General features: G+C 39.4%; 1 protein-coding gene across 3 annotated transcripts; it reads right to left on the bottom strand.

Annotated features, from left to right (window-relative positions):
- Positions 1 to 235: 235 nt before the first annotated feature.
- On the bottom strand, positions 236 to 16312 carry Slc17a2 (solute carrier family 17, member 2). Of its 3 annotated transcripts, none has more exons than XM_005403332.2 (12): positions 16166 to 16312; positions 12053 to 12163; positions 11512 to 11723; positions 8767 to 9000; positions 8594 to 8681; positions 6581 to 6667; positions 4164 to 4282; positions 3876 to 4037; positions 3262 to 3394; positions 3034 to 3181; positions 2166 to 2256; positions 236 to 943 (listed from the first exon to the last, which is right to left on the bottom strand). In XM_005403332.2, the coding sequence occupies exons 2-12, from the start codon at positions 12078 to 12080 to the stop codon at positions 809 to 811; spliced, it is 1437 nt and encodes a 478-aa protein (XP_005403389.1). In that variant the 5' UTR covers positions 12081 to 12163; positions 16166 to 16312; the 3' UTR covers positions 236 to 808. The 3 variants fall into 3 exon arrangements, with proteins under 3 accessions (XP_005403389.1, XP_005403391.1, XP_005403390.1); XM_005403333.2 differs by having other exon boundaries at positions 850 to 943; positions 2132 to 2256; XM_005403334.2 differs by lacking the exon at positions 3876 to 4037.
- Between the last annotated feature and the right edge of the window lie 784 nt (positions 16313 to 17096).

The raw sequence follows: 17096 nt of genomic DNA, 5'->3' as shown, positions 1-17096 counted from the left end.
TAAAGTCTCATTTCACTGGAGATGTCTTGGTTGTCTCCCTCTACTTTTTATCATATCACCTAGACTATGTCACTGTCCTTCTAACACATGCACACTGCCCCGTCAAACACCTGTTCTCACAAGCACAATATTCCCGATCCTATCAGCTCTCTCCCTGAATTCCAGTCAACCTCATTCACTGAATCTTTTCCTGATCATTTTCTGTTATGTGTGATGGAAATAATCCTAATTTAAATAATTTAAAAATAGTTTATTTAATGTTAGCATATGGATTTTAATAGAATTTAACTATAAAAATGAGCACCCATGCCTCACAGTATATAAAACAGTAAAAAACATTAATTCTGTAGATCACCAACTGAAAATTCTGCCCCTACTAAATTTTATAGCCCATGGCTACAATTCACATCAGATATCTGTGTTCATAACTACCCCATGAAGGTTTTTTATCAGTGATTAGTTTCCCATAGATTTTTATTCATTTAATATTTTCCCAAGAGGATAATTCAAGGACAACAAAATTGCCTATTCAAATCTGTCCACCAGTTGTAACCCTGGCTGCACATTAGAATCTCTTGAGGAACCTAATATTTAGTGGTGTCCAGACTCCAACCCAGAGAAATTCGCACAGTCTTTGGACTGGGGTGCAGGCATCTGATGTATTTAAGGCTCTCTAGGAAAGTCTAATAAACCCGGAGTAGACAGCTGCTATGTCTGTGGTTAAGAATATGAGGAATGTTTGGCGATCAGTAAAAAAGAAAAAGTTATAACGTTAAGGGACTGTACTATGAAGGTTTAGACTCTATCTTCAGAAGTGAGTGAGAGTCCTTTCTGTGGCCCAGTCTTGGATCTCTGCTTGTCCAAATGTGAGGTAAAAGATCAGACCGAACATGTTGACAGCAGCAGACAGGAAAAATACATTCCTCCATCCAGACTCAGAATCCTGGAAACACACACACACAAAAACATAATTATTAATCTAGAACAAGTCCTTTTCCCACCAGTTATAGAGATTGTCTATTTTTGTGTATTGAAATTCTGGTCACAAAATGTTTAAGCAACAATATGCAATAGACACTGGGTGTCTTAAGTTATCGAAGAAGGTTCATGAAACTGTTGAAAAAAAAAAAATGTCTCCAAAATGCCCACTGGGGTCTCAGTTGGGATGGCTGTTTGTTTAAACAAAAATAAAGTAAGTTGTACTGATGTTGTGTTTGAAATTTGGATCTCAACATTCATTAAAACATAATGAATTATACTGAAGAGCACACCATTACTATCCCATGTTTGTTCCTAGCCATACACCAGTTACCGCAATCCATTAGGTGGACACCTCAGTAACACAGGAGTCCTATGTACTCTGCCTGAGTGACCACCCTCCCCCATCCCATAGTTTATTTCACATTGGATTACTAGCAATTTGATAAAACAAGCAAAAAATTCTACCAATCTTGGAACAAGGTCACATAGAGATTTATTACAAACAAAACAGGGCTGGGGATTTAGCTCAGCGGCAAAAGCGCCTGCCTGGCAAGCGCAAGGTCGTGAGTTTGGTACCTGGTACCAGAGAAAAACCAACAAAACAAAACAAAACAAAACAAAATTTTGCTTTTCAGTTGACTGTATTTAATTCTTCCTTCCCTAGCTGGTTCTGCCCCTTGATCCTCTTGCCCACCCTGTACAAGACTCAACCTGTGTTCCTTTCCTGCAATGACTCACAGCCCTTCTTACCCCTAAGTCAACCTGTCTTTAGAGTAGACTTTGGACCTTATAATTTTTCTTCTCCAATTTTTTAAAAATTGGGATTAATCTGGAGAGATTCTTTGTGATCTTTCCCTTCCTTGCTGTCTTTTGGACATGGGTCATCCATTCTGTTCATAACTGAGCATTCTCTCATGCTCTAAGGAGCCATCCATGTTGTCTGCTGACCCCAAAAGCTGGTTTTCATGACTTGAGCATCTGTTCATTTGGAAAATTCCAGCTTTTAGTTTTCTTCCCCCTGAAAGCTTGCCAACATTTTCTGATCTAGAGTTTTGCACAACTGGAGCAATTGTATGGACAATGCTCACTTCCCCCATAGACCATACCATCTCAAGAGCACAGTGTATATCTCCAGTGCCTAAAATAATACCTGCTACTTGCAGATGTTCAATAACATGCCCAACCTGACTGATAAGGAATCCGGTGGTGGTAGAAGAGATGATTCCTGCAATGAGCCCGAATCCCCTTGAGATCCCCATGAGGAAACTTGCGTATCTGTGGAGAATATTTGGTTTTTCATAGATAGTCACCTTTGCCATCACAACTCAACTTGAATGAAGCTCATCTCTAATGACAAAGTCATTTTGCCTACAGAGGCTCTTCATTCACCTAAAGCCCTCCTGGGAGATGTCTGCTTGCCAACCCAGAAATCACTTGTTTGCTGGGTCAATAGAATAACTCAGAGAACTAATCTCTGTGGGAACCAAGTTTTTCTACCCCACTGCTCAGCACAGGAGGCGCTTTGTGCAATGGGCAGGACAGGATGTAGACTCTGAAGCCAAACTTCATGGGCCCAAATCCTACCTCTGCCCTGCATGGCCAGACATACCACTTAATCTCCAATGCCTCAGTCCTCTCCCTCTGCCCTAGGAGATAATAACAGGATCTTCCCAGTATAATGGAGACGATTAGATGTATTGATTCTGGGCAGTTTTTAGCATTGGAGTTGGCTCATAGAAAGTAGCTAATATGAGCAACATCCTAGAAACTTCCAAAACACATGTCTGTGGGCCTTTTGCCAAAACATACAGTCTAATCTCTAGTTGGAAAGTTCAAGAAGATTTTTTATCTAAGTGGCTACTAGGCAGGCATGGGAAATGTGGTTCTAAATGCCACATTAGGTCATGGACAGGTACTGACATTTCTGTTACTTGTCATTCTGCCATCATTTAGTGCATGTTGATAACAGGAAGGCTTTCTTTTCTATGGTGGGAATTGAAGTCCAACACCTCTGAAGGGATCTGGAGGAGGGAAATTCAGGCGAACTCTTACCTGGGTGCAACATCTAGGGTGTTGATGATAAACCCTGAGTCACACAGGTTGCTGGTCCCAGGAATAAGTATCAGCAAAATAATGGTTGTCATGTAACTGGATGCCACAAAGGGCAGGGCCACAGCACAAAGTGATGGAAGAAGGAGGCCTGGACAATGAGGACAAGATGTCAGGAGCCCTCCAGAACCATGCGGGATTGGTTAACTGAACCCACATGCCTATCCTTACCTAAGGATGAAAAGAGTTTTCGCACTCTGATTAAGCTGAGAAAATTCCTGGACAGAAGAAAATCTGCCAACTGACCTCCTAAAATTGTACAGCTGGCAGCAGCAACAAACGGCAGGGAAGACAGAACCCCACTCTGAGGGAAGGAAAATTACACAGAGTAATTACAGAGGTGCATATGGCACTGACGTTTATCAGCGATGCAGACCAACCATCAGCTGTGGGATACCAGAGTATTCTGAGATGCTAGAGGAAAACTGGCATCCTTTACCATGGAACAGAATGGTCTCAGGGAGGAGCACCAGCACCTACATTGTGCTAGAGGAAAGCAACATTAGCTTCTAAGGGAGACTTTAGAACCAGCTGGTGTGCCACTAAGACACAGTGGTCAGAGATACAATGCAGCTCTACCCCTTAGTAAGTGTGTGACCCAAGGCTCGTTCTCTTGCCTCCCAGGGTCCCATTTCAATATCTGTGAAATGGGAATTGTTACAGTGTCTCTCCATGCACATTGTGAAAGTTAAATGAGTGGTTACATGCAAAGCTGAAATTCAGTAAGCAGCACAGAACAATTGCCATTATCATCGATTTTATAGAAATATGGGAAGTACACTTACATCTCTCACATTAACATGGAGCACAGTACTGATGTACGTTGGCAGGTACGTGATGATGATGGTGCATAACCAGAAATGGCTGAAAAACCCAGTGAAAATGGCCCAAAGTGGTAGGCATCTGACCATAGCCTTTATGGGGACAGATCGTCTGGGAGAACTGGGCTGAAAGGAAATAGCTAATCAACATGTAGATTAGAACAGGAAAGAGATTGCCTCTGCCTGGAGACACATGCCCTGTCTTGGAGTTGTCTGGGTGGTCCATAAGTGGAAGGTTTGGGCAGACTGTACCTGCTGAGCCAGAGAGGACACAATGTGCTCCTTTTCCCTGGCACTTATACATGGATGGTTCACAGGGTCATCATAAATCACCGTGTACCACAGTAGACAGCAGATACAGCCAGTGCCACCTGGGAAGTATGGACACAATAAATTTTTAGGTAGATTTGTGTGCTGGGGAAGGAATTTCTGAAGTGTTCTTTCTCTGCCACACATCACTTCATGCTTATTTCATCACAAAGTTCTAAATGTTCCCATTTTTTTCTTTGTAATGTATGGACCTCCTCCTTTCTTCAGAGCTTTTCAGATACCACCTGTCAAACTCTGAGTTGCCTTTGTCAATGTCAGAGCCCTGAGCATGAAAATGGCATTGCGGGGCTGGGGATTTAGCTCAGCGGCACAGTGCCTGCCTGGCAAGTGGAAGGTCATGAGTTGGATTCCCAGTACCGGAAAAAAAAAAAAAAAAAAAAAAAAAAAAAACAGAAAATGGCATTGCATGGCTCATTAATTACTCTTAAGATTCCATTTTTATAGTATTTTGTGTTTTCCACTGTAACATCTTAATAAATTAATTATTGTTTTGTTTTGGAATTGTTGAATAGTCAGAATAGAGGAAAAGAGAGTTGGACATACATGGAACAACCAGCCATGAAGTCAGTGTGGCAAGGAAAATGTTCAACTCATTTGTATTTTTTTTTAATTGTCTTTTTAAGACAGGGTCTCGCTATGCAGTTCAGGCTGGCCTTGAGCTCACTTATGTAGCCCAGGCTGGCCTTGAACTCACAACAGTCCTGCTGCCTCAGCCTCCCAAGTGCTGGGATTACAGGTGTGTGCCACCACGCCAGGCTTTGTATTGGTATTCAAAACAGAAATAATATCCCTTATGGGTTCTTTGATGGAATATTTCTTGACAACACTTGATTAACACTTGTGAAACAAGATGGCTGGGATTAGCACCTTTAATAAGAAAGCAGCTGGAATTAAATTTAATGACACTATTTGGCTATAACAAAATAATAATCTGTAGAACTTTTTGTCTCATTACTGGAGTTTGTCATTTGAAGACTATTCTATATTAAAGTATTTGAGGGACTAATGGTCTTTAAATTCCCTTTATTACTGGACTTATCTATCTTTTAGTTTAAAGCTAAAATGCAAATGTTATGATGCTACTAAAGTGACAAAAATTGTATAGTTGATTCCTTGCCTCAAGCACTTTACAGTCTAGTGGAGAGAGAAGGAGAGATAAATGATCACACACCAACATAACCTAGAAAGGAATCAGCAGTAAGAATTATAGAGGACAGAAAGCACAAAGCTATCGGATAGATTCTGGGAGATCCCATGGAGAAGGGAACATTTGAATTGACCTTTGCAAGGTTCACTTAATAAAAAATAGGTTAAAGTTATCTTAGGTAGAATCAATAATTATATAACACAATATGAAGACATATTGAAGGTGAACTCAACCAACTTTGACATTTTAATTAATTTATTTACTTTTTTATTCTTTTTTTCTTTTTTTCGGTACCAGGAATTGAACTCATAACCTCGTGCTTGCTAGGCAAGTGCTCTGCCACTGAGCTAAACCCCCAGCATCAACTTTGACATTTTAGATGCATACATTTGATCAACTAGGCCAGATACTTCAGGTGTGATGATAGAGTCTGAGAAGATGCTGGGGGTAGAAGGATGTTATGGTTGGCACATTTTGTGTCAACTTGAGAAGTCTGGAAGCTTAACTAAGTAACTCAGTAGTTCTACATCCTGGGGTGTACAGGACATGTCCTTTGGGCTCCAGGATGTTGTTCATTGTGTCAACTTGAGAAGTTTAGAAGTTTAGCTAAGTGATTCAGCCAAGGTCCTCACTTTGTAAACATCCTCATCCTGTGCAAGATGAAGGAAGGGAGATGGTGTAAGTGCTACACCCATGCTGAGGGGGAGTAGCCTGCTTACAATATAAGGGAGGAAAAGAGGCCTGCTCCCCCTTCTTCTTGCTCTTGTTGCTTTGGCTGTCTTCTGCTGCCATGAACTATTGCCCTGTTCAATGTGCCACTGTGCTTTGGAGCCCATCAAGTATGGACTGAAACCTTCACAAACTGTGAGCTAAATAAACCTTTCCTTCCTTAATTCTGGGTGTAAGGTATTTTGTCCCAGCAATAAGAGAAAAGTAACCAAGACAGAGGATAAGCTTTCACTACTGATTTCTCAGAAGTTGGCACCATAAGAAGGGTTATCTCCTCTGCCATGCGCAAGTGGATTCTCAAAACCACCAGAAAGTATTAGGTCAACTTGTGTGAACTAGATTCTGAATGCTACCAATCTTCAAATTGTTCATTATTTGACAAAGGATTTTTTTCTATCAATATGAGGAGAATGAAATGAATTCCTGGGCAATGGTGGTGCTAGGGTTTCAGAGAGTGACTCACCAAAGATGTAGAAGATAAAAGGCCAGCCGAATACCTGTGAAATTAGTCCACCCACACAGAGGATAATGAAGGATCCAAATGCAGCCCCTAAAGAGAACAAGAAGAAAAACACTTGTGCAAATAAGAAAGGTTGCTTCAGTGTGGACTTCTTGGACATCATCTCAACACTGAGATAGCAGACATAGAATTACTAGGTGATAGTATTTGCCTCTACTCACAATCCTTCCCACAGGATTATGTAAAGTAATTAGCTCTAGTAAATAATTGTGATACGCCACCTAACTCTTCAATGGTGCCTCAGGACCAATGTGATCAGCTTTAAATGCTTTAGTTTATCACAGCAACCGAAATTACAGAATCACCTTATGACACACTGCAATAAGAGGTTTAGTGGAGAAAAGTAGAGATGCATAAAAATTAATAAAGAACAGTTCTGCCCTCGGAGAGTTTTTAGTCTAGTGAAGGAAAAGTGAGCAAAATTAACTACAACAAGTATAACACAATGTAAACCTTGGAATCTACATTAAAACAACAACAACAAAAATGATAACATTTTACAGACTCACATTATGAATACATTTTGCATGACAAGACAACACAGGAAAAACATGCACAAACACTTGTACACCCAACCACACACACATATCTCAAACGAGTTTCATGAGTGAATACTTAGCTTTGTTATGTGAAAAACATACCAACATTTTGTATTATATTTTATTCATCTTTCTTTTTTAAATATTGTTTTCTCTACCTACTAAATTTCTTTTTATCCCATTAATAGGTCTAATCTGCACTTGAAAAAATGTAGATACAAATATGATAAGAAAACTAAAATGTGTTATGGAAATACACATAAGGATAAACTGCAGACCCTTTATGTCTACTGTGATTATAAAATTATGGGGTTGCTATATGATCTAAGAAATAAAGTAGCTGGAATTTTGACAAAAAGAGTGTGGCATAAAGCTTTTCAGGGATATGAACCCGTGGGAGGAGAGGCTGGGGGAATGGATGCAGGTATGTGGGGAGCAGTGAGTCTTTCTTGCAGAGGAACGTTGAATAGAAATGAGGTTGGGAACAGAGGGTACAGCATCTTGATATCTTCACAATAGGGAGGCCACATTGAAACTTTAAGCCAGTGAGCAAAATGTCCTATCTGTGCTTTAAGAAGATAAATTGCCTTTGATGGGAAAAGAAGGTTGAGAGAAATCAACCTAGAGGAGCGAAACCACCAAGAGCATTTGGAGACAGAGGAGGTGACGACAGTGGTACTGGGAGGAAGTGAGAAAGTAGGAGAGTGCTGAGAGGTAAAAGTCCACATGACATAGTTGTGTGTGGATCTGGGGGTGAGAAGCTGGCTGAGATCACCACTTCTGCTCTTCAAGTGTGGAAGCTGGAGAAATAGTGGAGTAAGATTGTAGTGGCCTTGGGAGGAGCACCGTGGAGGGCTATCTGGCACCATGTCTGAGAGTAAGGACTCTAAGACCAACCAAACTGCCTGGGTTCTAGTTTCAGTTCTATGCCCTCCTGTCTGTATTTGGATTATTTACTTAATCTCTATGTACCATAACACTCCTCTTGGAAAATAAGTCCTAACTAGTTTTTATATAAGACAGTTGTTGTGAGACTTAATTACCTCAGAAAAAGAAAGAGCTCAGAATACTGCAGACCCTTTAAGTCTACTTTTTGGCCTGATAGTTTTAATTTTTACTTCAAAATCTTTGCTAGAATTATACTTTTATAGTTCTCTTGATTTTTTCCATTTATGCAATTCTTAATATTCTAAGTTTCTTTCTACATAGCTGTTTTAATTACCCTACCTCACTATTGTCTTTTCTGCTCAGTGTCTTTACAACACAAAGATATCATTGTTGTGTAGCTGTCTTATATCATTGAATTTTTCAGCAGCATCTTTTTTCCCCTCTTCCTTGAGCTGTCTGATTTACAGAAGGAAAGATATGGAAGGACAGAGCCCCCTCCAAAACCATGCAAAACCATGATCAGCCTTACCCGATCCTGCAATGCTGGTGAGCTTGCTCCGTTCAAGTGGAGGAGCCCATTTTGCCCAAATTGTAAACTGACCTGTCCAAGCCATTCCCTGGAATGAAAATCATTAAGACATTTACTCTTTTGCAGAATTTGGGGATCTGCATCCCACTCAGAATAAGAAAGTGCTAGGATACCTGGGCCATGCCCTGCACTGTCCGAATCACAATGACCAAAATCACTCCGAAGTCAGCAGCCAGCGGGGTAAAGAGGGTGAGTAGGGAAGAAATCAGCAAACCAGCACCAAGCATCTGTTTTGCTCCAAATATCCCTGCTAAATATCCACTTGGGATCAGAGTCAATATTATTCCGTAGCTGATGGAGCTAAAGATGATGCCCTGGGTCTCTGGGCTCCACTGATACACAGATGCCTGGAAAAAATAAGAAAAAAAGCTGTTTGCTAGGAAGTCATTGTATGAAAAATCTACCCTCTACAGAGTTGCCTGGGGTTGGTGAGACACTTTTACAAAATGTCTATTTTAGTTTTTTTCTATTTTTTTTTTTTTACCTCACTTAGACATTCTACATTTTCCAAACAAACAACCATTTATACCTCCAATTTGACTCTTTTAGAAGGTTAGAAACAGGAAAGGAAGAAAGCAAATGAATAATTACATAGATGGATGATAAAAACTAAGTAGAAAGCCATCAAGAAATAGCTCATCTGTTAAAGGACACCTTTTAACAGTTTATTAAAAGTTGTGTGACAGTGACTCTTATTTGAAAGATTAAAATATATACAACTTCCCTGAACTCTTACCAAAATCAGTCCCTAGCTAAAAAGAAAAATCAAGTTTGGGAATTATGGTTTCCCATGGCAGAGCCAAGTTTCTAAGATACATTTCAAGTGAATAAGATCATGTTTCTTTCTGATATAACTCAATAAACACTTTTGGGAAGTCCTGTAGATATATGGTATCATATTATAAATTAGAGTTGAAGAATATAAATTAATAAATAATTTGTCTATTTAAGTAACTATAAGCAATGCAAAGTATACCGTTTGTATTAGAAATACTATTTGAAGTTGAACAAATAAAATAAGGATTTTTGAGAAGAGGAAAGAAAAATTTGAGAAGGTTCCAGGAGGGAAGCAGCATAAAAATCATCCTTCGAAGAATGACTGCAATTTACGTTAAGAGAGAAAGCAAAATTCATTCATATTGAATAAAACAATAAAAACAAACTTGCAGCACTTGAAAGGATAGGAAACAGTCACAAAGTAGCTGTGACTCTGGCTGAAATCTCCAGCCAGAGTAATCTGCAGGGCTGGCTCAGAGCCCTTTCCCTGGGCTGTGCATAGCAAATACGGGTGTGCTGAGAAGCAGGACCAGACTCAGGAGCAGCAGAGTATGTGGCGAGGAAACAACATGCTTAGCAATACACTTAGCACAGAAGTAGTGATAGATAAGCTGCGCCCAGCGTGATAAAATGATGAATTACAAATTATGGGGATGACACTAGAAATGTGCAGTAAATAAGAGATGGTTTGAAGCAGGGGTCCCAGACCTCCGACCATACCAGTGGCCTGTTAGGAAAAGAGCTGCACAACTCAAGGTGATCAGTGGGCCGTGCAGAGGAAAGCTTTATCTGTACTTATAGACAGTCCTCACCCCTCCCATTACTGACTGAGCGGCACCTCCTGTCACATCAGTAGGGGCTTTAGATTCTCACAGGAGCACAATTCCTATTGTGCGCTGCATATGCGAGAGATGCAGGTTACTCACTGCTTATGAGAATCTAGTGTAATAATAATAGAAAAAAAGTGACAATAAATGTAATGAATGAACTTGAATCATCCCCAAATCATCATGTTCTTTGCCTTCCCCCAACCCACCCTGAGGAAAAATTGTTTTCTGGGCAACTGGTTCCTGGTGTCAAAAAGGTTACAGACCATGGGTCATAAACAGAGATGTCAGTGAACTCATTGACTAATGGGAATTAGTAAATATTCCAACTGGTTCAAAGGGAAATTCAAAGAAGCACATATATGTGAGCAGGAAGCAAAGCTGAAATGGATTTTAAAGCAAACGGATGCACCTTGTGGCCATAATGTTCAGTGAAATAAATCAGACACACAAGCTTTAAAACTGCATGGTGTCTCTTATATGGGAGACTTAAATTGTAAATAAAGAGCAAAATAAAAGCAAGATAGTAGGAAGTAGGAAGATAGAGCTTTCTCAAATTGGAAGGAAGTCAAAAGATGGAGGGAAGGGGTAGGGACGGGGAGGGTATGCAAAAAGGAACTGGAATGTGTTATGTACACGTGTTATGCACTAACTTCACACAAGGAATGCAAACATTATGTACTGCAAACATGAACTAATAAACAATAAACAAAGAAGAAAAAAGATATAAATATGATAGATAGTAGATAGATAGATAGATAGGAATACTGGTTTGTTCAATTCGGCTGAGAGTGGTGAGGGGAGGAACATGTGATTTCCCTCAGGAGAAACATGCATCTGCACAGCTATAGGTAGGAATCATCTGTGTTTTTACTAATTATGTAGAATTTACAGGGTTTTCAAACAGCTCAAAAAAAAAAAAAAGGTGCAGAGATCCAAATAGAATTGGGTAACCCAAAAGAATCCCCTAGATAGTAACTAGTTTTTCACTGATGATGCCCAGTGATCTATTTCTTTCATTTTAGAATTCTTCATTATTTTATACAGTTCTCCCACATGATACTAAAAAAAGCTCAATGAAAAGTTATTATCATCACAAAGACAACCAATGTCTTGAAGAAAAATAACATCAGCCTCTTTTAGTTCATCACTGAAAATTTATGCTTCTATACTCTGCAGAATCAAGACCCAAGCCTTCCTTTCAAACTATTTTTCTCTCTCTCAATGAAAAGGTTTGCTGTCTAGCTCACTTACCCTTGTTTTAAAGTCCTCACTGGACCTGTTTGGGTGGTGGAGGGCATCTGTCAGAGACCCCTCAGTGGAGGCACTGGGTGGATCATGTTGCTGGGTGTTGTTCACCATGGCAATGATGGCGATGCTCAGACTCACGCGCTGGGTGATCATGGTGAAGTTCGAGAAGTGCATGATAAGAGCCAGCCCATATCGTAGTGAGCAGAAATCTGCACCTAGATGATAGAGAGTAAGCAGTGAGCTCCTCATTCAGATCCTTCTTCCCACTTCTCCCACAGCTAAATCTGAATGTACTTTGGAAGATACCACACGGCCCAACTGTATTCTTTTAAGATTCATTCCACTCCTTAGATCCAGAATCTATTGGCTTCATTTATGACAGATTTATCTAGTGCATAAACCATTTTTCTAAAGAAAAAGCAGCCAGTAACAGGATCATGGGCAGGAACTGGTTCTGATGCTTCTCTAAGAGTCTCTCCAAGGAACAGCATGGGGGACAAGCGAGAAAAGGGGAGTGCCAATGCGAGAAGACCACTGGCCTTACCTTTCCTAGGGGGAGGCTTCATATCCATTTGGCTTCTCCAGGAGTTGGTACCACACTTTGTGGTGGAGTTTCCCACTCCCTTAAATTTCTCTTACAACGACAGGCTTTTATCTGTGATGAGAACATAATCCAACATATGATACACAAATCCCTTCTTCTTGATATTGTTGTCTCATATCATCATCAGTAGAAATTTTGACTCAACACAGCTGCATTATTTCCATTTTCCAGTGCACTCTTTCTATGCTTTTGTAGGACTGCACTTTTATAAAGAAATCTCAGTATAAATCCTTAGACTTAGTCACTTAAATTCCTTAGTTATCCATTATGTACATACTGTACATACTCTCATATGTACAGTAATGATAAAGTTCCTTTTAAGTAGTACTGTAAAAATTAAGGGAGAAAATTGTAAAGGTTTTGTCAGACCACAGAGAGCCATGCGAATGTAGTAAGTGTCACAGTTTGTAGCAGTCATGAGACAGGGCAGTTAAATTCAGCCCAAGAGCAGTGCTTTCTTTCATTCTGCCCATGTTTCTCTTCCCTCAGAACAACTGGAACTCTGTTCTCCGGTGTTTTTGAATATTAAAGAAGTGATTGTATATCATTTATATATATTATATGTTAAGGTTTAAAATGTTGTTTGCAAACACAAGTTGAACACCTTACTGGGCTAACAAGATCTTCAACCACCTACAAAATTATACTGAATGAGGGCTTTCAACTACGATAATGAATATAAAGACAGTTCTTTTGGAAGGCTGAGCGAATTCATGATCCCCAAAATGCACATATTTAGTTTTCTATTTACGTATTAATCAAACTTTCCTTGGCGATATATATATATATATATATATATATATATATATAAATTTTTTTTTTTAGAAAAAAATCTCCATCTTAAGATTATTTTCAATTTTGGGTCCATTCCTAAGCTGAATCTTCCACCACTTTAAAAACACTTGTATCACATTTATGTCTTAAGGCTTTTCACTCTTTCTGTGCCCAAATTAAAGGAGACTTATCTATATCCTTAAAGATGTTCCTAATCGATGACCTTAGGATGAAAAGGCATAAGGAAAGAAACAGATGAAGAATTTTTCTCCAAAAACATGCATTGTAGTGTAAGTTATGATAGGAAAATATTGGACACATATTACCCTAACTGTAAGTCAATTTTGATAGATTTTTATTATGAATTCTGTTAGAATAGTGCTTTCAAAGATATAGAAATAAAATTGGGGAAATCTTTGCGCTCTGGGACAAAGCAGGATGCAGTGTGTACATTAACATACAAAAGAACAGCTTCATGTAAGTGCTTGTAGTGCCTATTTCTGAGCTATAGAACAGGGTAGACATGTTATTGTTGATGATTTGTCTGTATTTATTAAGTTTTTAAAATAATTAATAGATACTCACTTAGTATCCAGAAGAAGCTAAACAATGATTAGGCTTCATCAACACAGTCAGAATAATTTTTTGCTTACCAAATAGCTCAGAGTTCTGAAAAAAATATCTCCCTATTTGAGTGTTACAATGCTTGCATCTGTTGACAGTGGTCCCACATGAAGATTGCACTATTAGCAAGAGGAGATTAAACCAGGACAGATGCTGACTGTGGGTTGATATGTACCCCATGCCAGCACATATCAGGAGTTTAGCCCACTTCTCTACACTCAGATCCTAGCAAAGCCCTCTGAACATAAACTTGGAATTTCATCATTTGCTATTTGATGTCTCTTATTATGTAAGAACCCCAGGACTTGGAAAAAGGCTATTCTTTTTCTGTACATACCATTATCATGATCGTATTACACCAAAAGCCTTCCTATTGACTTCTCCAATGACTTATAAACATTGGGCTCTCAAACTGAAAGAGACCAAGAAAGCCTCTGACCCCAATGCTCATTTTATGGATGAGGAAATTAATGTGCAGAAAGCTTAAAGACTTGCCTCAAGACACTCAGTTCACAGAACCAGCCTGGAGTGCTGCTTTTTCTACCTGTTCATCCTACTTCCTCTTTATTTCTTTAACATTTTAGGTATAAGCTCAAAACACAATAGGATTTCTTCATTTTAATGTGTTCTAAATGTAAATTCATACAGTTTTAAATCAAGTTTTCATCCTTTAACAGGAAATTTGATGATGAAAAATACTTTTGAGTTTTGAATATTTAACAAAAAAACCCTACTTTTTCTTGCTTTTTCGTGAGTGGGATTGTATCATAACCCTATTACTTCAATCTTCCTTCCCATCTTTCTTACCATCTAAAGGGAAGGGATAAAAAAACTCTACATTGCTTTTATAGCTTCAACTATTTGAATTTCTCTCAGTAGTTTTCAATTGTTTGTTTCCTGATCCTTTGCATGAGACAAATACAGAAATCAAGATTCTAAACCAAAATGTTTCTGTAACATAATAGTGGAAACAATTTTGCTAAAACAATCACAGGAGCTTATGAAATTATGGGGTCTGAGTGCCAGATTAATTAATATGCACTTAGAGACAGTACAATAATTCATAGTCTGAATGCAAACAATTGAGAACATGAATTTTGTCAAAGACCTTTCCACTGAAGACTGATGATTCTGGAAAATAAGTAGTGGAGCCTAGTGTCAAAGCTGTAAGTAGGCATAGAACAATTGAAGGGAAATTATGTTAGAAAAATTTTACATTTGGAAAATAATTTTCTGACACAGTAGGGGTTGTGTTTGAGATAATAATATAGACTTGGCTTATTCATAAGCTAAGTGGCTCTTTTCCTGTTTTTCTTAGTCTTAAACTCATGATTTTTATTTAAGTAGCCTTTCTATTTGTCTGGGTTTCCCCCAACATCCAACCTGCCTTGCATCATCTGTGCGAGCTGAGGCCCCTGGTTTACTCAGGGTAAATTCAAAGTTCAAAGAGCATGAACCTGCAGACCACAGGGGACTGGGTTCCACATTGCCACTGCTGATCTGCGCAAACCAGGGTTTCATAAACTCCTCAAACTTCAATTGTTTCATTGGAGAAATGAAGATAATATTACCTCACAAGTCTATTTGGAGTGAAAACTAAGGTATGAGACGTGCCCTGTGCACTATAAAATATTACACCCGTGAAAGGTTATTGATGCTAATAACAACAGTAATAACAACAGCCACCTTAGCACTTGAGCCCTCCTGGGTCCATGAATAAGTACAGGCTTACAGCAAATAAAATGTGTTTTGATTGGCTGTTAAATTAGTTTAAAAATTTTTCTTTTAAAAATGGATTCTTTCATACTGGAATCCACAAAGTGGGTAGGGGAGGGTTTATCTTGCCACCAGTATCAAAGAACATGGGAAGAAGGAGTTCTGCAGTGTGAGCAGAACCGAGGCCCAGCCTGTCTTGCTGGAAGATCTCTCTGTAGTTCTGGGATAAAATGGGTTATTCCAGCATCTAACCTTATGGCACACTGTTAATTCATTTATGACTGAATCATGGATAATGGAAAAGGACAGGGCTATGCCAACACTAAGGTGCATTTACAGCAGGCCCTTGTGCCTTTCCTCCAGGCAGGAACCAAGTTTTGGAAGCAGCATTGTCTACAGTTGGGTTAGGAGGCACCTTCATGCCTCTGCCCCTCTGGCGTCCTGTTGTGTTGCTAAAAGGTGCTATGGCTGAGCCCTGCAAGCACACATATTTGCTCTTTTTCCCTCTTACTTGCAACCACCTTCACATTTTCCCTTTCTTGAGAGGTGAGTTCAAATATACCTAGAAATCTGAAAAGACCCCTCAGTCACCGTCCGGAAACCAAACATTGTAGGCCCTTATCCAGCCTTTCATTCCATGTTCAAAGCCAGTCTGACTTGTCATGAAGTCAGGCAGGACTTATCAGGAAATGATCTCTGCTCACTGTATCAGCTAGTACCAGTGTCCTCACGAGCCTTACTCTAAGGGTTGATTGAATCAGTCACCTTTTTAAGACAGTCTCTCCTTCTTTTCTGAACCAGATCCCAGTCCCAAAAGGAGATCCTTAAGCTGCAGACAATGTTTTTCCTCTTAATTCCTCTAAAACAGTTCCCTCTCACTAAGGAATTTTTGAGAGACTTGGAATTAGTATCCTCCTCCAGAAGAAAAGACACTCTTACCTTCACCATTAAACCAGTAGCGAAGCCCTTGACTATGTCTATCTTCCAAAAGGAGGCTGTTTCTGGCCCTTCTTCACTTTCAGATAATTCCACAGGGTTTCGCAGGGGTAACGAATGAGCCACGTGGTGATCAGACAGCAACCAGGTTTGACCTCATATTCTCAGAACAGAGAGGCTGGATTTGGCTTTGCTGCTTAATTTTTAACTTCATTTTCAAGTTCTCACAGACAGTCAGTATCAAATGATGTCATGAGATTTGTTTGTTTTGAACTGTGCATACAGCTATTCAGTCAACAACTGTTCCTAAAAGGAAGGTGGCATGGAGTGGCAGAGCAGGTGGGGTCTTGATGCTGGAGAGACAAGACAGTTCTTCACTCCCTAGTATTTCCCGTGATCTTGGACTAGTCACTTTCCTTTCTTAAACTGGTTCCTGCATTAGTAAAGCAACAGTTTAAAGACACAGGTGAGGATGGTGGATGAATGACATCAAATATATTTGCAACTGGTAGAAGGGCCTTAGAAATAAGATGTCCCTGTTAAGGGTTTTGTTAAATCTGCTAGACTTTCCTAGGTATTTGTTGTTGATGGCCTGACAAAGGTGAATCCTGGTTATTATGCTTTAGTAAGGTTCCATGAAAACTGCCCTCCGCCATTCCTTGCTACATTTGTGTTTGTCCTTCCTAACACAGTTTCTGCTTGGCTCTTGATGCGTTGATTTATCTTCCTTATTGTCTCTTAACTTTTATAAAATGAGGTGGGGACATGCTGTCTTCAGCTTTTTTAGCTTCAAATTCCCCTAGTTAGGTGTCTCATCACAGTTGTCCTCATCAGAATTCCCCCAAAAACCTATTACAGTTAACACCTGAGACAAGCCACCTGATCCCCATGTCAGGTTTGTATTGCTACTGTATAAATTTCTACAAACTTGGTG

The sequence above is a fragment of the Chinchilla lanigera genome, unplaced genomic scaffold, assembly GCF_000276665.1.
Source record: "Chinchilla lanigera isolate Chin_1 unplaced genomic scaffold, ChiLan1.0 scaffold00082, whole genome shotgun sequence".
In the NCBI taxonomy this organism is placed as follows: Eukaryota; Metazoa; Chordata; class Mammalia; order Rodentia; family Chinchillidae; genus Chinchilla; species Chinchilla lanigera.
The sequence above is the reverse complement of the archived record's forward strand: the minus strand, read 5'-3'. Positions and strand labels throughout refer to the sequence as shown.